General features: G+C 36.1%; 1 protein-coding gene across 1 annotated transcript in view; it reads right to left on the bottom strand.

The window, feature by feature from the left end:
• The window catches only part of RELN (reelin), a 399,660-nt gene that overhangs the window by 107,605 nt on the left and 268,261 nt on the right, over window positions 1–23,794 (bottom strand). The window contains exons 20-24 of the mRNA XM_004677158.2: window positions 23,171–23,407; window positions 12,134–12,326; window positions 10,983–11,095; window positions 5,449–5,586; window positions 3,988–4,174 (exon numbers count right to left, since the gene is read on the bottom strand). Coding sequence (XP_004677215.1) covers window positions 3,988–4,174; window positions 5,449–5,586; window positions 10,983–11,095; window positions 12,134–12,326; window positions 23,171–23,407 — 868 coding nt within the window. The remainder of the gene's footprint in view (window positions 1–3,987; window positions 4,175–5,448; window positions 5,587–10,982; window positions 11,096–12,133; window positions 12,327–23,170; window positions 23,408–23,794) is intronic.

Here is a 23,794-nt window from a genome sequence, read left to right on the forward strand (position 1 = left end):
ATATATATATATATATATGTATATGTATATACGTAATGAATGTATGCTGGAGCAACATCGTTAAGAGTCTCTCCTCATTCCTGGAGTGACGGAAATATCCTCTAATTTCTTCCTCTACATTTTAGGTTAAATTGGTTCAATGTTTTAGGAGTTTAGCTAAAATAAAACAAGGTTAGCAGGTAATGCTTTTGTAATCTAAAACCTCTATAAGTAAACCTCTAAAATATTTCATGTAAGTTTTAATTTTTACCTCCCAGGAAATTTTTTAATGAAATAATACTAGAAAAATATTTTTCTAATACTAGAAAAATAATACTAGAAAAAACTATTTAATGAAATAATACTAGAAAATAATTTTGGTACATTTATTTGAAAACAATCATTTCTTTATAAGCTTTGTTTTCCAAGTCTCTCTCTCTCACCGTTTTGTAACAAATTATTATTGGCTGTTAATTATATCAGGTACAACACTGTGTTATGAAGACAAATACAAAAAGAGCTAATGAATGTGGTAGTGACAGTAATGACAAGTGAGACTAAGTTCTACTCTTTGTTGATTTCCATTTTGTCACTGGTCATTTATCAATTCAGCAATCGGTCTGTATGGCATTTATTTGTATGTAAATGCCTAGCACACACAGCATGCATGTCTAAGTAAAATGCCTTATCTAGAGTCATTTAATTTGAGCAGGACTCTGCATTTTATTGGTTGCTGTGAGGGAAGAAAGCATATATAAGCATATATAAGTATAGCACATACATGAGAAAGGAATTCAAAGAGAGGAGAGAGCATACTAGTTTGTCGTAGTCCCAGAAAGCCCCTGGAAGCAGCAGGACATGAACAGGATGCTGGAAGTTTTACATGGGTGCAGAGATGATAGGAGGCCATAAAGACCAAGAAGCTAAAACTTGGGATGATGAGAAGAGTTTCCTGGTTGAAGCAGAAGGCTTGTGTTTGGGGTTAAAAATAAGTTATGTAGGAAGGTCAGTGGTACTGACCATTCTGGACATCTGTCAGTGACAAGATTGAAACATATTTTTAGATAAATTAGTCCATAGTGATATACTAGTGGTCTAAGGAATCCATCTTCCTTTGGGATTTTGTTGCTTCTGTATTTCAATTTTACTAGCTGGTGGGGGCTGCTAAATGGTAGATACCATTTCTCTGGCATGCTTCTGGCTATACCAATCTAAAAACACTATTCCCCAGGCCACTGAAACTGGTCACTCATAAATCTGCCTCAGAATTCCCTACTGAGCTGCTTAGAAAACTGTGGCTACAGTTCTACTCCTGTAATGCAACTGACCTGAAAATCATCTATTTTCAAGGAGACAGCTCTGTGGGTATTTGAGTTCCTTGGTTCGGATAGTTCTGAGGCCAGTTCTATCTGAGCAATCCTTGTGTTTTGATTACATAGATGAATTTCCATCTTTTTTCATCTTAAGCTAGTTTCTCTCACTTAGAATTCAAAAGAGATCTGCCTGACAGAAAAGAAAAAAGTAAAAACATTATTCTTAGGTACGCTGACAAAGAATCTAGGGAGGAATGGGATTGTTATGGGAAGAAATGATTTTTTAAAATGTTGATTTTAAGCTAGTGGCGGGCATATTAATGGGGATATTTAAAGGCATTGATTTAAAATTTATTCTCATAAAATATGATTTTGATAGCTAACATTTACTGAGCTATTTTTATGTGTCCAACACTGTTCTTTTTCCTGTAGTAATTCATTTAATTCTCCCAATATCTTACTTTATATTTGAGGTACTGGGAGATACTATAACTTTGCAATATAAAGTTACTAAGTTTTGTAGCCTAGGTACAAAAAATGCCAGGTTGCTGGACTCCAGAGAACATCTGATTTAAGAAAAAGAAGAAACATTATTATGTAACCTCTATATGTTTAAAATGTCTGTGCATACATATCTGTGTTGGGGGGGTGGGTTGGACCCATACTGGCAAAGGATTCATAATCTCATTTTTAAATTAACACTTCAGGGAGCCACAATCTTCTCATTTTAGCATAATTTATAATGTATCTGTATCTACCTATTATCTATCTACCTGTCTGTCTGTCTGTCTACTTATCTACCTACCTATCTTATTATTGATAAGATATATGCAATATACATTGGTCACTTATTCATGATAACTTCTTACAATGATGACCAAGGACAGTTGACAAAATGTAATGAGTCGAAAATATTATTAAATTGAATCCACCCCTCATTTTCTATCATTCTCTATCTTGTTTACTTGCTGATTCATTTACTTGCTGATTCTTTGTTCTGCACCTGCATCAAAATGAAACCTATACCTATGTTTGCATTTGCATAAATTAACTTGTCTTGGATTTCTGCCCAAACATATACTGCAATATATCAGCCCTATGACATGTCACCCAGAAATGTGTGCTTATGATGTGCCATAGATTGGGGTAATTTCAGTTGTCTTAGAATTGGTATCTAGAATCCCTACTGGAAGAGGGTTCAGAAGGATTAGACAGAACTGGGTTAAGCATGTTACTCATTTGGAAACCTGGAACTACTTCCTCCCCTCTAGTCCTTTTGAAGCTTAATAAGGAGCTGAATAGGGGGAGAGGAAGAAAAGAACATCTGCCTAGATTGTAGGAAAGAAGGCAAGTCCTTTCCCCTAGTCCTAACCAAGCAGCATGGTTTGGGGGGATTCAAAGAGAATCAGTCTTATAGATTTTGATTAGTACCTTGGTCCCAATTATTATCACTAACCTCTTTGCTCAACCTGTTGTAGCCACTGAAGGAGATGAACATTGCAAGAAAAATATCTATGTAGAATCCCTGTTATGGACTGTACCTGTGTGCCCCTCAATATCATATGTTGAAAACCCAGCCCTGTGGGATGGTAATTAGGAGGTGAGAGTTTTGGAGGTCCTTAGGTGGAGGCCTCATGATGGGATTAGTGGTCTGATGATGATGATGATGATGATGATAAGAAGAGACTGGGAGAATCTGCTTTTTTTGCTCTCTCCACTGAGTGAGGATAGAAGAAAGCCAAGAGATCTGCAGCCAGCTGCAAACTAAGAGGTAGGTTCTCACCAGACACTGAATCTGGCTGTGCCTGGATTTTTGGACTTCCCACCTCCAAAATTTTGAGAGAGAAATGTTTTTAAGCCATCTCACCTATGGTATTTTTGTACACTAGCCAAAGTTAACTAAAATAGTTCCATAGCAGCAGTCACATATCAAGCCAAAATAGGACCTCAGAAGTCTGTTCACCATGGATAGCTGCTCAGTTTCCTAAGAACAGCTCTACATATCTCACCCACAATGCTTTCTCCCTCCTCCTATCACCTACCTGAGATTAATGAAATGGTAAATTTAAACACTTTCCCTGTGTTAGCCTCTGTTCTATATGATTTACAAGTACAAAAACATTTAGCTGCATAATCATCCTGATGAGGTACATACTCTCATTATTTCCCTTTTATATATGAGGAAGCCAAGCCACTGAATTTCCTTAAAGTCATGCAATGAGGAAGTAGTAGAATCAGACTGAAACCGGCAATCTGGCTTTAGATTTGCTGTTTTTAACCTCTAAGTTCCACCACCTTCACTACCTCTCATCTCCTCACCCACAGCATTGCATACTCAACACACCCTTCAGGGCCAGGGTGAGAAGAAACCAAGACCATTCCCCACTTAAAGAGCTTCAAGACACAACGCTAGCTGACATGGGAGGAAAGAAAAGCAAATATTTAAATCAAGCACAAAAAGAGATAGGAATTTTGAATTGGCAAATAAAATGGATTGAAACCTGTCTAACCAAAACAATCATAAAACTGTAATTTTCCAAATATAGTTAAGGAAAAGGAATTTGACAAAGCCTAGTCAAAAACAGGAATTTGGGGGAAAGTAAAAGCAATTCAGATTTATACCTTCTGACTTAAGGCAGTTCCACAAATGAGTTACTGATCGAGGCATTGCCTTGCTCATTTATTTTTGTCATACCTTGCTGAAGTACAGAGATGATCCAGAAGAGATGACCCCACATCCTTGTTCTGGTTTTACAACTTCTCCCCCAATAACTTCTTGCCAGTCAGACTCCCAAGCATTTTGGTTCTCAAAATCTGACATAATCGTGGAAGGAAGAGCAGTTTCTGGGTGGCATTCAGTACCTTGGTATCCCGGGTCACACCTATGAGAAAGGAGGGCTGAGTGAAAAAGTCATAGACTCCCTGGCGAATGTGTGGTCATGTGACCTGCAAAAGTCTGTGTCTCATGTTTGCTTAGGTCTTAGCATTCACACTGATTTTTCTCTGAGACTGTGGCTGTAACAACCTACGGTTTTCACACCACACACAAAAAGGATAGTATCTTTTCTTATAAGAAATAATGCTAGGGCCCTCCCTGGTGGCACAGAGGGTTAAAGCACAGCACTGAGAAGCTAACGCCACTTCCACATGAGTTCAATTCCCGCCTGCCCCGGAGGTGACCACATGGCGTGGCAGACCTCTCCTGACCAGCCTGCTGCTCCCCTCAGCAGTGTACTTCGTCGATCTGCCTGTTCTGCTCCCCACTCTGTTCCTGGTGAATCCTCTCACCCTCTGCATTGCTGGCCTGTACCCCAGTTCTGTATGAATAAATAAATAAATCTTTAAAAAAAAATCACCAATTATGTTTGTCTGCTTAACCTAAGCCTACATGGAACTGTGGCCACCTTTTATAGATCCCTTTCTCACAAAACTGTATGTCTTTTAGTTCTTACTTAATCCAGTGTGTTCCCATCTCATCCTCATTAGCGATAATCATCTTGCTGTGTGCAACCTTGAGCTTCTGGGAAGTAGAGTAGGAGAGCATGTAGCAGCTGTTTACTAATGCTTTAAAAATTTCAGGGGGGCCCTCTCTGGTGGCGCAGTGGTTTCAAGAACAGCACTAAGAAGCTAAAGCCACTTCAGCATAAGTTCTATCCCCGTCTTGGACGAGACCCACCTGGTGTGGCAGACCTCTCCTGTCTCCCCTGATGCTCCCCTCAGCAGTGTATTTCAGTTGGCCTGCCTGTTCTGCTGCCCACTGTGTCTCTGGTGAATCCTCTCACTGCCCCTTCACCTCTGGCCTGTACCCCAGTTCTGCATGCACAAATAAATAAATCTTTCACAACAACAACAAAAAACTGTCAGGGGAAGGAAAGGAAACCAATAGCAAGGCTCTTTTAACTACCAGAGATGACTTTAGGGTTGATTAATAAACTGTAGAATTTAAACCTAGGAGGCCTCATCTTGAGGGTAGATTTTGGAAGTTTTATACTTCTTCAATTGTAAAAATATTTCTGTGCTAAAATAAGTGAGGAGGATCATTTTCTTTTGGCTATTTCATTACTTGTCAGTCTACTCATCAAACTCTGATGACCATGGCTGTGATAGCCCTGTAAGTATGAATCCTAGAAAGGGCCACCCTCTGTGTGACACGCACCTGCACGTGCTATGGCTGCAGGAGCCGTGCCCACTGCACATGTTCGGGCACTGCTGCCCAATGTAAATGCTGTCCAGGGCCCACTCATCTTGCGCTGTGTAATAGCTCTGACTCCAACGGAAGCGGGTGGCACTGGACCTAGAGACAAGACACAATAATAAAAACAATATTTCAACTGGCAGGTGGTGGCCAGACAATATCAGAGTTCAAAGTCTTTTAGGTAGTGGTTGAGAGCTGACTTTGGCCGCCAATCATTCACTTGAGTTTAATTTCTATTCAATTACTGTGCAATTAACATTTTTACAATGAAGGAGAATTAAAAAGAAATCTGCCTGTTATGTATATATCTCAATCTTAATTTAATTTGAGGCATTTTAAAGGAAACTAATTTGTTTTTGGTTGCACAGTTATTACAAAAACACATAAAAACATACTGACTTTTTTTTTAGACTTGCAGTTTAGTCCTCAATATAAAACAACTTTTCTTGGGGTGCTGTTTTAAGGTTGAGGGGGTGTACTACAATATAAGAACAAGTGAGAACATCTGGATGCAAATACCAGTTATTTTTTATGAAACTTATTAACTTGCTTGGGTTGCATAGATAAGCTGGTGTTCAGTGGAGAAGTGGAGACAGAAAGTTAAAATCCATTACACCTAGAAAAACAGGTGGGATTTTTGAGTCATCTCAAAAAAAGTCTACAGAAGATACTTGAAAGCAATGTCAAGTAAATTTCCATCCATTTTTTTTTCCCAAGAAAGAATGTTTAGCATAACACATTCTTTTAAAATCACAAAGTTCTATTTTTCACCTTAGGAATTTTTAGGGATACTAGACTTCTTTCTAATCACAGTATAAAACAAAATAAAAAGAATTTGCAGAATTAACATGTAGGCTCAACTCCATTGACTAAAACCTTCCCCAAGCACATTACTACAGATATATTTGGTCTTAACACATTAAAGTCACTGTATCAACTACCCACATATTAGATACATAACAGACTATTAAAATCCAGATAAGCCTTCACTGTTTATTTTGCTAAAGACCTATGGCTAATAAGTTGCACTTTCATTCCCAGTAGGATAATCCCAGGATTTACTAAGGTGTATCCAGGAGACAAGTTTGATGCATTTCAGTGCCTGTCATGAGACATACAATGGGACAGATACACTCATCCATAGCAATAGTTCCTATGTGTAATTCTGACAGCCATTTTCACCGTCCCATTAAGAAATGGATTCCAGAAAAGCCTACTATAAAGTAGGTACATTGTCTTGGAGCACATAGTGTCACAGAAAAGAAGACTCATGCACCAGTGTCTGGAAAAGGAGAATTGACTATATCCTTTTAAAATGGATTACAATCTGAATCGAGTCCAGGAACTTTAATGTATATATACAGAGCTCTTCTAGGGGTGAGGGCTATCTCCCCCCACCCCCATAGTTTGCACAGGAACAGAATAAAGTAGGAATCAAAAAAGAGAGTCTACTAATAATGAGTCAATGGGCAGATGGGCAGGCCAGAAAAGGCCAGCCAGTCCTTTTCTGATTTTTGTAGGTAATGAAGTGAAGAAGTACTAGGAGTCAGGGGATCTGACCCTGGTACCCTGGCACAGCAATTTATCAGCTGTGTGACCTTTAGTGAGGATTTTAAGCCTTCAGGGTTTCTTGTTCCTGCCTCTTAAATAAAGGGATCTGGCAAACTAATTTCTACCATTCCTTCCAGCTCTCAAATTTAATGACTGCCCTGGTGGTTTGTTGACTGAAGTGATAGTTTATTTTCTTTATAGTCACATGCCTATACAAAAACCCATGGCATTCATAATTTTGAGCTTTTGGTGTTTCAAGCATTAAAATGGGGTTGGAGAACTTCAGAAACCTGCCCTTGATTTCCCCTTCAAACAGTGACATTCTAAATTCTAGTCACATTCTAAATTCTTTTTCTAAGTAAAGAAATCTTAGATCACCTTATGATTTCTTGAAAAGGGTATTTCCAAGATAAAAAGCTTAAAGTGGGTTATTCCATTTAAAATTACAATCCACAGTTTAATGTGCTGATGTTAATTAACAGATGAGGAAGCAAAATGAGGTTGAATACTGGCTTCATTTTGAGTGAGAAAAAAACTAGTCTTGTGAGCAATCTCCTGCTGGTCACACATGGGAACAAAAGGTGTGATCTCACTGATTTGCAGCTGCATCACTGCTAGATACACCCTCAATACAAATATCTAATTTGCCAATTCTCTCTCTTTCTCTTTCCCTTTCAAACCATGTTAAGTATTTTTAGGAGCAAAGTCTTGCGCACTCTTGATTGAATCTGAAAGTGGAACTGCTGCCATGTGGGTCATGAAATGAAGTTGACGTACACTTAAAGTCCAAACTCTGGATTCTGGAAAGTAACAAAATTTGACAGTTCTATTTATGTGGTTCTCCCTCCACCCCATATATGAACTTCTAGACTGAAATAGAGTAGCACTGAGTCATCTTTTGATAGTTTGGCAACCAGAGGAAGCCAGGTAAATGGAGGCTGACTAAATTGTGTTTTCCACCTTCAAAGTTACTGTAATTACATTTACCCAATTATTCTGAAACTCATTCAGTCATTAGGTGTTGATTTGTTTATGAAGTCAGCAACTGACAGCTGTTTGGGTATCATTAGGCCCTGTTCTTATGTAAATGTCTCTCATAAAAGCAAAAATAATTTTCATTGGATAACAAATGTTCAGTTCATATACAATATAATTTCTCTGAGCAGGTGTATGGATATTCGATATTTCCATTCTAAGTTATCCTATCTATCTAGCATATCTTCCAACATTAACAGATCTTTTATAGTGTCAGAAGCACATTTGCTTGCATATGTTCAATTTATAGTTACATATGCTTGACTCAAAACAGCAGAACAATATTTGCCAAAAAGAATACTGCTTTAAACTAAACTGTATTCCCTTAATACTTGAGAAAAATCATGTCTTTGCAGAAGTTTTATATTAATATAATAAAGTTTACTAGAACACTAAGGTGATTAAGTGTACAGTAACCTTACAGCAGAGCTTTTAAGCATACAGAACCAAAAGTGGTGATAACCAGTTGACTACTCTAGAAAAACAGTGATAATTTATTTTTAGTCAGAAGGAATGTTAAAATAGATATCCTATTGGGCTGCTTGGTTTAAAAATATATTTTTAATTTTTTATTAACCTTGGGCTTTGAAGAAAATTTGAAAAACAACATTAAATTATTTATTTACATGCACTTAAAGAAAAATGGTTGGAGAAATAATTTAGTAGACTTTTTTTCTGTTTGTAAAAAGAGGTCCACTGTAATAAAACATCTCTTTAATTTATTGAGGTGATTGAATTAAAATTCTCTTTAACTCGGCCCTCCCTGGTGGCGCAGCGGGTTAAAGCACAGCACTGAGAATCTAAAGCCGCTTCTGCATGAGTTCAATTCCCGCCTGCCCTGGAGGTGACCACATGGTGTGGCAGACCTCTCCTGACCCGCCCGCTGCTCCCCTCAGCAGTGTACTTCGTCGATCTGCCTGTTCTGTTCCCCACTCTGTCTCTGGTGAAGCCTCTCACCACCCCTGAGCCTCTGGCCTGTACCCCAGTTCTGTATGCACAAATAAATAAATCTTTAAAAAAAAATTCTCTTTAACTCCCCAACATTTTACAAGCACCTCAACTGTGTGTCAGGTACTGTTGAAATTGAAGGGTTAAGGATCAATGTATTTCCTTTCAAATGTCTCAGTAACATTGCTCTAAAAGGCACTATAAATATTACCTCACTATCATAAATTGAAATTACATGCTACATGTCAACAATTAAAATATCAGCATTTTTAAGTAGTTAGAATAATGCATTTAATGGTAAAAAATATCATTAGCTTAGCACTGGTTATAAAAACAGTTTTTTAACTGTTTGACATCCATTTTTGTCATAATCTTGCTAGATATGTTTGGGTAATCATTCAAATTAAATAAAACTTTTGATTATATTCACAACAGTAGAATAAAAAGGTAGGATGTTAGAGAAAGTAGTGACCTATTATACAAAGCATTAATAAAGTGTCCAGGAAATTGCTCACAGTTGGATATAGAAAAAATCTGTGAAAATCAAATTTCAAACAGAATGGCAAATCTTTAAAAATACTAAAAAAGTTATTCTTGTCACACAATTTTATCTAAGGAAGTATAAGAATAATTCTAGATTATCTAATCAGTGGATTTTGTTGTAAAGCCTACCATTTATATAAAATAATTTGAGAAAATTGTTTAGTAATTTTCTCTTTACATACGGGTTCTTGGAAGTGCGATACCACAAAAAAAATAAAATTCTTATTGTTTGATGTTTGTCTTATTACACAAATCACATTTCAGACAGTGAGGGAACTTTAATCATATAATGACACCTCTTTATTATACTTATAAGGAATAGGGCTTAAAGAAGTTGTTAATGGTTAAACTCATGTGGTTAATTAACCACTGTGAACAAAGGATTTCTCATTTACAGTCTAAGGCTGTTTCTTGAGTGAGCTTAAGAAAATACTACTCATAGTATTTAACACTGTAGCCCAAATCTCCTTTCTGAGCCTCAGATTCATAAATGCAATCGGCTTCTTAATATTTCTGCTTGGATAGATAAGTATCTCAAGCTTCCCAGCACAAAAACAGAACATCAATTTCCTGTCCCAATCCACTCCTTCAGTTCTTCCCATCTCAATCAGTGCTACGACCGTCTAACATGTCCTCAGACCCAGAATTTAGAAATTATTTTTAAATAAGTCTTCCCTTTCTACCACAACAAGCCCTATTTTATCAGAATATATTTCACAACTGACGGTTTTTGTCAGGTCTCCTACAATCATCTTCCAAGCCATCAACATTACTTGAAACCCTGATACTGGTCTCCCTGTCTGGTCTTCTAAAAATCTATTCCTGATACACTGCTCACAGTGGTTAGTCTAACATGAAAGGATGCAATACTGGTGGTGGTGGGGACAGAGAATTATGCTTTTGTCCTTACATTAACAAAGGTTTGATTACATGGTTTTTATTATTACCAAAAGACTGGCTCATTACATTCTTCTACGAAAAACAGATCACAGAAAGCTAGGACTGGTCAGAAAACAAAGTTTCTTAGCTCCATTTTTCAAATATCCTTAGTTCGAAAGAAAATCTTGTTTTAATTGATGGCAAATGTTTTGTTTCTTTAATTTTTGTTTCTTTTTAGATGAAGTCATTTTTTTCTTACATCACTTTTATTTTTAGGGAAGTACTTGACTTATCCCCTCACGTGCAGTCCCTGTAGTTCTCCCACCTCCATAGCTCCAGAGATCGATCCATCCTCATGGTCTTCCCTCCCCTCACTTAACCCATCTCTCTCTTTTCATGGATGCCTCAAGATCTGTGCTTTGGATAAGGGCATTAAATAAATGCACCTTGACATGGTGCTTAATTCTTCTTCACATTCAAGTCATACTACAAAGAAAGCAAATGTTAAAGTGACCGCTGTATCTAAAGACATCTCTCACCAGGTTTTCTGGGGAAGGAGCACTATGACTCTTCTCCACTGTGTGAACTCACTGGCGTGGTAAATACTTGCTGATGTAAATTCCTGACAACTTGGCATACTTGGAAGGCATTCCTAAAAGAGTCAGGCAAAAATAAAATCTTAGAGAAGTCTAATGACATAATTTTACCCATTTGCGATATGGATGCAATCTGTGGGTTTTTTATTTTTTCTGTGAAGCAAAAATATCTATGAAATAAACTGAGATGCAACTGTAGATTGAAATGTTTTTCTACTGTGACAAACAAAACAGAAATGGATTAGAATTCATTTTTTGAACTTATCATATTAATATTTAGTAAAATTATTCTACTTACTAGGATTCCAGTGTCCCTTACTATAATCTTAGATGCTTACCAATTTAAAAGGACATTTTATTTATATCTAAAAAGTACATTTCATTTCAACAAACTGAATCTATAGTTTTCTTTTTTGTTTGTTTTTTTAACTTCTGAGAGCTTTAATTTTGTTCATTTTCCTTATGAGTGAGTCTTGTTTTATATAACTTTTAAGATTAAGATAACATTGTTATAATACAATACACAAGGATATATATATATATATATATATATATTATATATATACACCCTCACAATGCTGAATGATTCAGAAATGTAGGACCCCGTCTCTTCAGATGTATATTAACCACACCAAACTTATCACCAAGGTACCCACAGTTCTCCACCATAGTCCATAGTCTACTGTCTCTTTCCCATTTACTTCTCTTCTCTCCCCCTCTGGTAGCCTCAGTTTTAAAGATTTCTAGAGTTTCTTTTTTCTTTTCCTTCAGGCAAGATATACTGTATTCTTAGAGGATATGCCACAGAGAAATAAGAGAGACAATTATAGAAAAATAGGGTCAAGAAAACAATATTCAAAATATCCTAGAGTATCCATTCTTGAAGTTATTAGCCATTCTTTTTTATTTTTAATTACCTTTTAGTTTCTGGTAGTGCAGAATGGAGCACCCTTATAATCAGTGCTGACTTTATATGTCCATTCTAAATTACAGGTAACAATGTTTCTTTGCAACCAAACTCAAACTTCTAGAATAGCTTCCTATATAGAAAGGAGGAGGCTTCCTATCATCAGCTCTGATGAAAATAAACTTACCTCTTGGACAAGATGCCAGGTAAGGCCGTGGTTGGTTGAGTACTCCAGTTTTACCTGGTTGTCTATGTGTGGTGTGTATTTCTGGCCACAGCCCATCACCAAACTGAACTGAATCATATAGGACGCGCCTATCTGCATGGACTGTGTTTCCACGTAGCGCATACTTGAGGCAAGTTTAGAATCTCCTGTAAAACTACAAGATAGACATGGAAATTAGAAAAAATTAAAAAGCACTGTATCGGGGCAAATTAAAACTCTTTATTTTATATCATATGCCCAAAAAGATTTCAATCATTTAGTACATGCACTCACAATAATCTACCTGGACTTTCTAAAATTGGAGAAAATCACCCCACAGGACATGCCCCCAATAAAGAATATTCTTCAATCTTCTCCAGAAGAGAAGGGAAAAAAAGAAGCACCTGTGCAGAGCCTCACTTACTACTTCAGGGATGTGAAACTGCCCAAGAGGCTACAAATATAAGCCATCTGTTGTCATGCACAATGGTGGTTTTATGTGTTGGCAATTCTGCTGCTTTTGACCATCCTGTAAGGGGAACAACAAGGCTTACAGAAAGGGGTGCCTTCAGACAGAGGCAATACTAAAGTGCCTTGATTCGAGAGGAAGGGGAAAACACCCTCTTATTAATTAATAAATACATTTTGGGTACAATATCCTCTCCAAAGAAACAAACCACAAACTGAAATACACTCTATCGTGCAATTAGTATTTTACAACTAAAAACCTAGAGTCAATAACTTACAAAGAATACTCATGAAAATAAATCCTTTGACTCAACTCATTCTTTCTGAATATAAGGACATCATCCTAAAATCAAAGACAATTCTATAAAATATGATGAACATTGCACTTTTACTTATAATAGTAATTGTTAACAATTTCAACATCAAATTGTAGGGTAAACGAGAATGCTTAAGCATTATTGTACTTGACAGAATAATATCTATATTTCAAATATTAATGAAGATACTATTGCACATTATCAAATAAACGGTAAAAAGAAAAAGTTTAAAAAATCCATAAAATTATGCAAAAAGGAAATTCACCAGGATGTTTGCGGTGTTGTTTGGTGGTAGGAAAGTGGACAATGGAAAAATATTCATTTTGTTTTCTTACTTTCTAGTCTTTAATTCATTTGCATTAATACTGAAAACATCATGATGTAGTTTTAAGGGTTGTGCCTCAAATGAGTAAAATTTACATTCTATAGTGAGCCTCAATTGAGTATTTAAATAATTTTAAACAGCTTGAAGCCAGGAACAATTACTTTTTTAGGGGAACCTGCTCAAAGAATTTGTAATCTATCAGAGGAGATTAAAATATGGATATGCTGTTATGGGCTAACGCCAGTATTCCCAGTGTCAGTCACAATGGGGCTGTGTACGGTGGTACTTGTGTCTGCTCTTCTGAAGCAGGTCTGGTACCTTCTTTAACAGTGTCTCCTATTAGGTGTCTTAGTTGATGAAGACAGACATGGTCATACAATGATGCAAAAACTCCACAAAATCTTTGAGGCACTGAATTTCTTCTCTTGTTTATCTTTTGCTGAACTAGCAAAACAGAGTAACAACTCTGACTTGCTCTTGCTGAGATTAAGATGTTGCTTAAAGATGGAATGCTGTTTACATAGAGGATCACCATGAACTTGGGCTCAAGGTTGAAAAAATGTAAAAGGCTTTTCTCAATGATGACTAATTATTATTTAAACTGTTTTTAAACTAAGATGATGTACTTAGATAACAAATAGAGTAATAAAATGCAAGTTCCCCAATCTCTAATTTAGATGAATGTTTGTAATGGGAAGGAAAATATTTCATATTACTGGCGTGGCAAATGTAGTCAGTGTAAACACTACAACTTGCTTATTATTATTATTGAAGAGGTCCACTAGTTGTTGAGTCTAGGCCACATCCTTAGACTGTACTAAGCATGATACCCACATTGTCTTTCTTATTCACAGCCTGAAAATAACTTGGTGAAATACAAATAATTATTTTCATATAACAAAGGAAGAATTGGGAGTAGCAAATGGGACTTAATGAGAAATCACTTCTGACTGACTCCAAAATCTTTTAACCAAAGCACTAACCACCTCCTTGTCTTTATATACTCTAAGATGGAGAGGAAAACACTGCAGTTCACATAATTTCCATTTATAGTTAGTTTAAAAATCATTAACTTTTAGTTATTATGTAGTAATATTCTGATGTTAGAGAAAGAAAACAAAGATTGCTGCTATGTGTTAGGGTACAAAGGCTGCAATATAGAAAACAGAGCTGTAGATACAATCTTTAGCAATACTGCAAAATGAAAGAAATCAGCAGTGAGCTGTACAGGCACAAGCTCATTGATAGAAATTCCAGGATCTTTTAAGTAGACAAAAAGCAACCAACCAAACAAACAAAAAGATGATCTTCTTGTGAAAAAGAAATACTGCTTTTAGCTTCTATTACCCTTTTTGAGAAAGGTAGCCAAATAATTTGAAATGTTTACTTTTTTTTTTTTTAAAGATTTATTTATTTGTGCATAACAGGACAGAGTCTCAGGAGCGGTGAGAGGCTTCACCAGAGACAGTGGGGAGCAGAACAGGCAGATCGACAAAGTACACTGCTGAGGGGAGCAGCGGGCGGGTCAGGAGAGGTCTGCCGCACCATGTGGTCATCTCCGGGGCAGGCGGGAATCGAACTCATGCTCAAGCGGCTTTAGATTCTCAGTGCTATGCTTTAACCCGCTGCGCCACCAGGGAGGGCCTGAAATGTTTACTTTTTAAGGCACACTCTACTTCATGTGTATTTGGGAAGAAAGCCACAGTGCATAGTAGCACCTGAACTTGAGGGTTTGCAAGCTACACTGAGGCATTACAACATTTTCAGTCCTGTCATGTATAGTATTTCCCTACCCCAGCATTTATGAAATAACATAGGATTATTTTCACCATCAGCTCTTTGTAAATTCCTTCCTTCTGAGATGGTGTCGTGTCTTCACAATTCTATACAGAAACAGAAATGCTGCATTTTGCAAATATTGCCGGCACCTAACTTATGCATGGTAACAAATTAACCATGAAGTATTTAGACATGACTTTCTCTGTGAGTTAGCCTGATGATAGCAGCTTGTAAAGGTGCCAAGACACCAAAAAAGAAGCAATACAAAAATTACAGAAAAGGAAATATTAAGAGGCAAAACGAGGGTAGTTAAACAGTTACAATTTTTAAGTTCTTCTTTGGACAGATATACACCCATTCAACTGGTAGTTTGCACAGACAGGGTTGGTTAGGCTGATGCAGCTGCAATCACAGCCTCTTTCCTCCCAGAGACTGGTCAGGGAGTACTGCGATCCATCAATTAGTTCTTGACATTGGGATATTAGTAAGATGCTGGGAGACTTTACTCATTTGGCTTTAATATGTTTTTTTTTTTAAAGATTTATTTATTTATTCATACAGAACTGGGGTACAAGCCAGAGGTGCAGGGGCAGTGAGAGAATTCACCAGAGACAGAGTAGGCAGCAGAACTGGCAGATCTACTGAAACACACTGCTGAGGGGATCAGCAGGCGGGTCAGGTGAGGTCTGCCACGCCATGTGGGTCACCTCCCTGACCAGCTATCGAACTCATGCTTGCAGTGGCTTCAGAGAGAGGAGACAGAAGGACTTGGCTGACATGCTCTGCCTGTTGCTCCAACTGTCTTCCTTCTGCCTTATAGTGGCAGCAGTATCTTGTGACCATGGTGGAAGGGCTCTGCTGAGACAGCATAGAAAGATGGAGAGAGCCTAGGTCCCTGATGGTCTCCTTCAGTGTTTACCAATCCTGGACTGTTTGTTACAAGCGTCTTCACTTTTGTATAGGCCACAGTCCGTCTCTTGTTTTTGTTGTAACCTAGAACTGAATGAATGCAAATCTGCAGAACTTCATGGTACTATATGATATCTACCCTGATATTTTAACAAAACACCATAAGAAAAGCATAAATTGCTGTGTCTTAACATCTTGACCATATATAGAACCAGTTCACTTGGTTATTTTATGATTTATTTAAGACTGACTGAAAGCTAGTGATATTAGGTCTAGAAACACAGAATTTCACAGACCATAATACTTTAGTTTACAAATCTACTCTTTGCTACTTGTTGAAGTCAAAAAAATGTTTGTAATGGCAAAAACAAAGCTGAACTTCTCTATTACAGTGCACAAACAGAAAAGAATAGCGCACATCAGCATTTTGAGGAGAAATTCTGGGGACATAATGCATTAGAAATCAGACTTAGCATTGTTTACAATGATTTCCAAGAGTACCTCAAAACAGAAAGAAAAAAAAAGGGGGGAACAATAGAAGCTCCTGTATCTATTATAAGATTTAATGAGAGAATGAGGATATCACTATTAGGACAAGAGGATATATTGGGTTCTTTTCATTTCTGCTTGCAAGAAGGCTCTACTAAGACCATGCTAAAATGGATAACACTAAAATGTAACCAGAGACTCCATGTTTCTAAACTTAGTATAGACTATAGCTCTTGCAGGGTCCTGACACTGTACCATGGAGAAGAAAAACTAAGAGGCTAGTTAATGGTCCTAAGGTCATACAGTTACCAAAAAGCTGAAAACTAGGCCTTCTGGCTTCTACTGTCTAGTATGTCATTTGTACCATGTCATCTTTATCAAAGGCACTGAAGGGATTGAAATCAATTTATTAATTTCCCTTGGTTTCCTAACTACATTCTCTCAATCAGCTTCTCAAATGCACTAATTTGCATATAAGAAATTTCCAGATACCAAATTAATTTTATTAATCACTTTTTTATACTCACTTCATTCAATCTAGCTTCAAATAAATTTGAAAAATTTCCACACAGTATATTTTATAATATATTCATTCACTATCTCATTCAAAAAGTCCTATGGATTTCTAAGTGGCTTGATCACTCCTTATTTATCTTGTTAAGATTTCAGGGTTGAGTGGGCAATTAAAGCTATTTTGGAATATACATGTTTCAACATCTATTTCAGGCTGCTTTTATGCTTTTTGTCCCTAGCACCTGCTTTATGTTGCTTACCTTTACCATTCCTATTTAAAGCAAATAGTTTCTATTCTTTCACTTCATCTCATCTCTATTTTCTCAGTTTGGAAATTAACACATAGTTCTTCAAGTCAGGACTAGTATCTTACTTTAAGTTACATAAACTCCTAGGTCAATACAAAGCATAATTCGAGTTGGTAAACTACTGCTTACTTTGCTTTCACAGAAAGCAGACTCTTTGTAAACAAAGTTCAGCATAAAATAGTTTTCTCTCAAGGATCAGTAACATTATGTCTGAGAGATAAAACTGGGGGGAATGTGCCACCTACGTTAGAGGTTCAGATGTCTGTACACAATGACATGACTGAAATGGGCATGGTCTTCTCTTTCTAACAGGTCACACACACCTACAAGGGCACTGCCATGTGGATGGATGGAAGGTTCTGTCAGAAGCCAGAGATGCTCCTCCTCTCTGTTAGGATGCAGACTTTTACCTCCAGCCACCACACAGCTTTGTTTCCTGCAGAACTAGTCCAGTTTACCCAATGCCAGATGTTAGAAATTAATTACAATTACTTTGCTTAAAGCTAGGTTTATAGTTTATAGAAATTTGTTGGTGAGATAATATTTTCAAAGATGTGTGTTGTTTCAGCTGTATCTTCATTTTTCCTACCTAACAACATTTTAAAGAAATGCTTAGCAGCTGGAGTAAACTATAGCAGAAAAAGGGAACTCTCTTTCAGGTAAAAATCAGAGTGGGAGTCAGCACAAAGCACAGTCTGGGCTAGGCCCTAAAAAGAGAAAAAGAGGGAGAGAAAGGGAGGGCAACTGAGGGACAGACTGTCAAAGAGCTGAAGACTGATGGCCCAGGGGAATATAGCTCCTCTCAACTCTTATGGTACCTGCCAGTCTCTTGTCAGGAATCTTGGGGGTTCGGTGGTGTGTGTGTGTGTGTGTGTGTGTGTGTAAAGTTACTGACAATACTTCCCATTTATGGTGGGGGAGGAGAATTAGAAGAGTTTTAGCTCTTTTCAGGGTCTGCTACTAATAACTTAATAACTTATACTCGTTTCAGATCTTTGACTGTTCAGAACCATCTTATTTCTATTGTTCTTACATTGCATCCATATTAACCCCCAAAACAATTTTAGATAAAGTGAACTTATTCAATCCATATTTACACTACTTTTCATTAGCACGTGTCTTTTCAACACACTCTTCTCGTTCCTCTCAGTTCCCTTCTTACTTCCTCTTGTATGTAACTCATTTCCTCTTAGAAAGTAACACACTGGTCCATATAGTTAGTCCTGATAGCCTGACCAAAAATGTTCAGCATGGCAGGAGAAGGTGAGATGAGGGAAAAATACATGGGGAAACTTTGAAATTCTCTCTTTCTTTATCACTCCAGTCATGAACATTATTTAGAACATACTAAAGTTGGGCCATTTTGAAATTTTATAGTCTTACATGTTTATTTTTGAGCCCTATACATACCATTGCAAACATTAAAATGCACCAATCTTCCACATCAATTATGATTATGTTGAAAAATATTCAACTGGAAATTGATTTTCTACTATCCATAGAAAGCAATTCCCTCAGCTATTGAATTTTCATTTTAATAAATCAGATATAAATCATCATGTAAATCAACTGTAAAATTTTTCTTGTAAATTTGCTTAATAGTCTGCTATTTTACTTCTGAAACTTTACTGACTTAGTTGGAACATAAACTTTTTAGGAAAATCTGGCCCTCCCTGGTGGCGCTGCGGGTTAAAGCACAGCACTAAGAAGCTAAAGCCACTTCCGCGTGAGTTCGATTCCCGCCTGCCCAGAGGTGACCACATGGTGAGGCAGACCCCTCCTGGTCCACCCGCTGCTCCCCTCAGCAGTGTACTCATCGATCTGCCTGTTCTGCTCCCTGCTCTGTCTCTGGTGAATCCTCTCACCCTCCGTATCTCTGGCCTGTACCCCAGTTCTGTACGAATAAATAAATCTTTAAAAATTTTTTTTTTAGGAAAATCTAACTTTGGAGAAATATATGACTTAAAACCCAGCTGTCTGGACAAGAGTCTTGAACTATTTTGAATAATGTTCCATATGTATTTAAGAGAATATGTGTTCTGTTGCTCTTGGATATAAATGCAATGTAAATGTAAATATCTGCTCAGTGTTATTTAAGGCTGAAATGTTTCCTTATTGATTTTCGGTCTACATGATATATCTGTTGTTGAAAGTGGGGTATTGAAGTCTCCTAATATTATTATACTGTTGTCTATTTATCCCTGAGGTCTGTCTGTAATTTGCTATATTTAAGTGTACTTAGGTTGGGTACATATAATATTTACAAATATTATATTCTATTACTGGAATTGTTCTTTTATCATTAAATAATGACCTTTTTGTCTCATTACAGTCTTTGGATTAAAATATATTTTTGTCTGATATAAGTATAGCTATACTTATAATAGTCTATTTTAAACACATAACTCAAGTTGAATGCATACTAGAACTACACTTTTACTCCTCCCACAAAGTTTTGTTTATGATGTCAAAATTTACATCTTGTTATTTTGTGTATTCACTAGCAATTTATTCTGATTATAGTGATTTTACTATTTTTGTCTCAACATTCATCATAGAGTTGTGATTTATCTATCACTATTATAGCATTCTGAATTTAACTATAAATTTGTGATATTTATATTTGTATAAGTATAAATACTATATATATGCTATGTTTATAAATACTATATTTCTTGCTCCAGTTAGCATTTTTTTTGTTTTGAGTTGAAGTATTTCCTTTAATGTTTCTTGTAAGGCCTGTTTAGTGATGCCAAGTTCATTCAATTTCTACTTATCTGGAAGACTATTTCTCCTACTAAAATCAATTGCCATTTCTAATAGGCTATAACAATATCTCCTCACAATTGTGTACATTTTAAAATCAAATCTCAGGTGATAATAGCAATATCCTTTCCATCTGTGTGTCTAACTAGCCTATTAGAAAGGACAGAGAAATGTAGGTATCTCTTGATATCATCACTACAGTTTAGTCAGATAATCTTTAATAAACTTAAATTAAAAATTCCCCTTAGTGATCTTAAAATATATGTAAAAGGTTTTAGAAACCATTTTTAACATTAAGTAGACAGAGGTTATGACTTCAGATAATAATGTATGGAATGAATGAAAGTACTACAAATAATTAAAAGCTATTCATTCCTCTATGGGAAAAATGACATACTGTAAAGTGATTTATAGCATATTGCCTGTAGTTCTTCTAATGAAAAAGCAATTGTCCAAGTTTTCCCTGGAGAACACTCTTAGTAACAACAATCCATGCTCATGGAAAGTCATGAGTTAGAAAATGAAAACCAAATGAACTCACAGCTGGGAAAAGCCAACAATAATTAATTTAACATTAGTCATTTGTAGAGAACATGTATACATTTTAATATTTCCCTTGAGAGAAACAAGGGCATTGAAGGGCACAGAGGCCACATATTTGAACATGTTCAAAGAATTTTTGCTTAATAAAGATAATATGCTCAAAAGGTTTTACATAAAAAATAACTTATTTTTGGAATAGAACTTGTTTTAGATAAAAAGTTGGTCAATACCATCATTTGAATTTCAATATTGTAACAAGTGAGTTCACATCGAACTTGGACAATATATTTTTCAAGAGCAGTAGAGAGAAACATTGTCACTAAAAGGGGCTTTATTCTGACTCATTGGCTAAGAAAATGGGAACAGTTTGAGATCTTCCATGTTGTTTCATTTTAATGAGCAGCAAGCATTTTTCATGTCCTTATTAAAGCAGTTAATGTGTTTCTGTAGTCTCATTATCACTGCCAGAGTATACTCTCTGTTGTTTCATAACCAAGACAACTCCTTTTTGTTTCAGAGAAGATCAGAAAGTCAAATCTGATTGCTCACATGTGGTTGTTAATAAAACTCCTACAGTGTTGCTCAAGGTGCCCATGGGGATTGAACAGTTATTTATATTTTCTTATGGTTTTCTATAATTACTGTGATTGTACTTTCACAAAGTAAATGTATCTCCACCAATTAAAGCAGTGTTAGATTAAGAATATTCATCAGACTTGTGTGAAAGGATATTGTTCTTAGGGTTTTGATCAAAGCACAGAAATTAAATTGCTGTTATCATGCATTCAACCCAAGTGTTAAATTAAAGTGCTCAGCAACTTTGGAGTTTATTTGAGCAGATGTTAACTATTTATGAAAATAAACATGATATAGGACTTGCATTCATGATATGACTCTGTTGTATTAAAAGTGCTGGGAAAAAACTACTATACAAACTTGAGGGATTTAGTTTACAATTTATGACTAATTTGAATTACTGTCAATTCAGGTCACTTAAATTTTCAGAAAGCACAAAATTCTAAGAAATCTCATTTTGGTTTATATTTTTGCATCTTCTTATTTGCTTTACCCCTTTATTTTCTTTGAAGACTCTAGGACTAAGAAAGAGCATCTATAAAAATAAGCATCTGAGACTATCAAGTTGAAACCACACAATACAACTCTTCATACTTTGTCATATAAAAATTTCATTATACCTGGTTGGACAGTACTTGCAGCAAAAGTGACCAGCTGTACTCCCATTCCATTAGCTGTCATTTTGATGCTAGAATTTTAGCCTGCTGTGTGTGAGATTTGACTGTCCACGTACAATTCCCATCAAAGGTAATTTTCTGTGCAATGGTGTGTAAAATTTACCTCTAATTATGTTAAGGTCACTGATGGGTCATTTATGATATGCTCTCTGGAGACAATTGCAGTAAATAGCTTTCGGCAAGATTCATGTGGGAAAATTAAATTGGTCTGATTATGACTCAATAGAAAGTAAAAGTCTCTTAGAAGATTATTCCTCTATCATGTTTAAATCTTAAAGAAAGTCAGAGAAATACACAGTGGTGATGGCTGTGGGTTTTGAAACTGTGCAGAACCGAGTTTCAATCCAGAATCTAAGGGTCTAATAGGTTCTACATGACTCTGACTCACTTACTACCTGGGCTCTAGTGTCACTGGCCTCCTTCAGGTCCTTGAAAATGCTATTGTCACTCTCATTTTTTTTGCAGTGTGGTGTTTCCTATAGTTGTAATATTCTTCCTTCAATTCTTCACTTGACTGGAAATGTTCTTGTTCTTTCATGTTCCAATCAAATAATGTACCATATACATTTCCTGAACTGTCTGAACATACCTCCTCTTCCCGATATAAAGTAGCAATCTCCTTACTCCAGTTAATCAGTATTGTAGCATCTTACTGCTATTCTTAAAATGCTAAATTACAGTCTTAAATTATTATCTGCCATTCATTGTAGAATTAAGTTTTCATATGTTCACAAGGGGAAATATAAGGATAAAAGATATCTTGACTTAGATATTCCACAATCTAGAAAACTCACTGATATTACCTATATAAGTCACTGGCCTAATACTGCTTTTGACTTAGATATTCCACAATCTAGAAACCTCACTGATATTACCTATATAAGTCACTGGCCTAATACTGCTTGATAAAATGGATCAAAGGGGAGATATTAGTTAAAACATTAGGGATGATAAAATGTCTTTTAATTCAGGTATGTGACATGAAAACAGAACTACTCATGAGAAATTTCACTGAAATAATCACTACTGTGATTTCCTATTTCACTCTGAACATGTAGGGACAATATGATAGTTATTAACACTCTTTGAAGAACATTTTTATATGTGGGAAATAAAATTTTGAGATTAATAAATGTGGTGACATTTTGTATTTAGTTATACATATCAATTTTTTTTGTCTTTCTTCCAAAGATGTGTTATATGGAGAGTTAACATGACTTTTCCAATGGTTCATTTTCAGTAAATATTTGTAATTAGGTGATTAAATGCTTGATGGACTGGAAGATCACTCTTGTATCCCAAACCTAATGTAAACTATAACAATAATTTTAAAAAGATGAAATCCTCACCAAAGGGTCCAGTCATGACCACAGTGTGGCTGAACATTTCCGAGGTAGAAGCCCAGAGACTGAGTGACCTCCACAAGATTGGTAAAGTCAAGACTAATGCTGTTGAAAAGCACGGATGTCATGATAATTTCATCAATAGCCCACACATCTTCTCCCTGGGAAGAATGATATGGCTGCCACCATCTGAATTGAATTCCGAACTGTTTTGCATCCTCTGGTAATTCTACGGAAATTATTCTACAGGAAAAAAAGGGGAAAATACAGATTACTTTGATATTTTAAAATACAAATATTTACAGCAGGATTTTTTTTTTTTGTAGTATAGCATTTAAAAAACATTTCTTTCACTGCTTCAGTCTTTTGAGATTTCCAATTTTCTAAGCAACAGTTTTCTAAACACTCCTAGAATGTAACTGTTTTCACTCATTTGCTGTCAGAAATAGCTAATTCAATAAAACAGTTGTCAAGGTGGTAGGATTCATCTTAGCCTAGTAGAGGATCTCGCACAGCTTGTTACACATACTAATGTTTGGGGCTGGTTGTAAACATAGTACTTCTTCTTCTTTTCTTTAATTTTTATTATTTTTTTAAATTAATTAGTTTTTTTTAAAGATTTATTTATTT

The sequence above is a fragment of the Condylura cristata genome, unplaced genomic scaffold, assembly GCF_000260355.1.
Source record: "Condylura cristata isolate star-nosed mole 26May11 unplaced genomic scaffold, ConCri1.0 scaffold00005, whole genome shotgun sequence".
NCBI classification, from domain to species: Eukaryota; Metazoa; Chordata; class Mammalia; order Eulipotyphla; family Talpidae; genus Condylura; species Condylura cristata.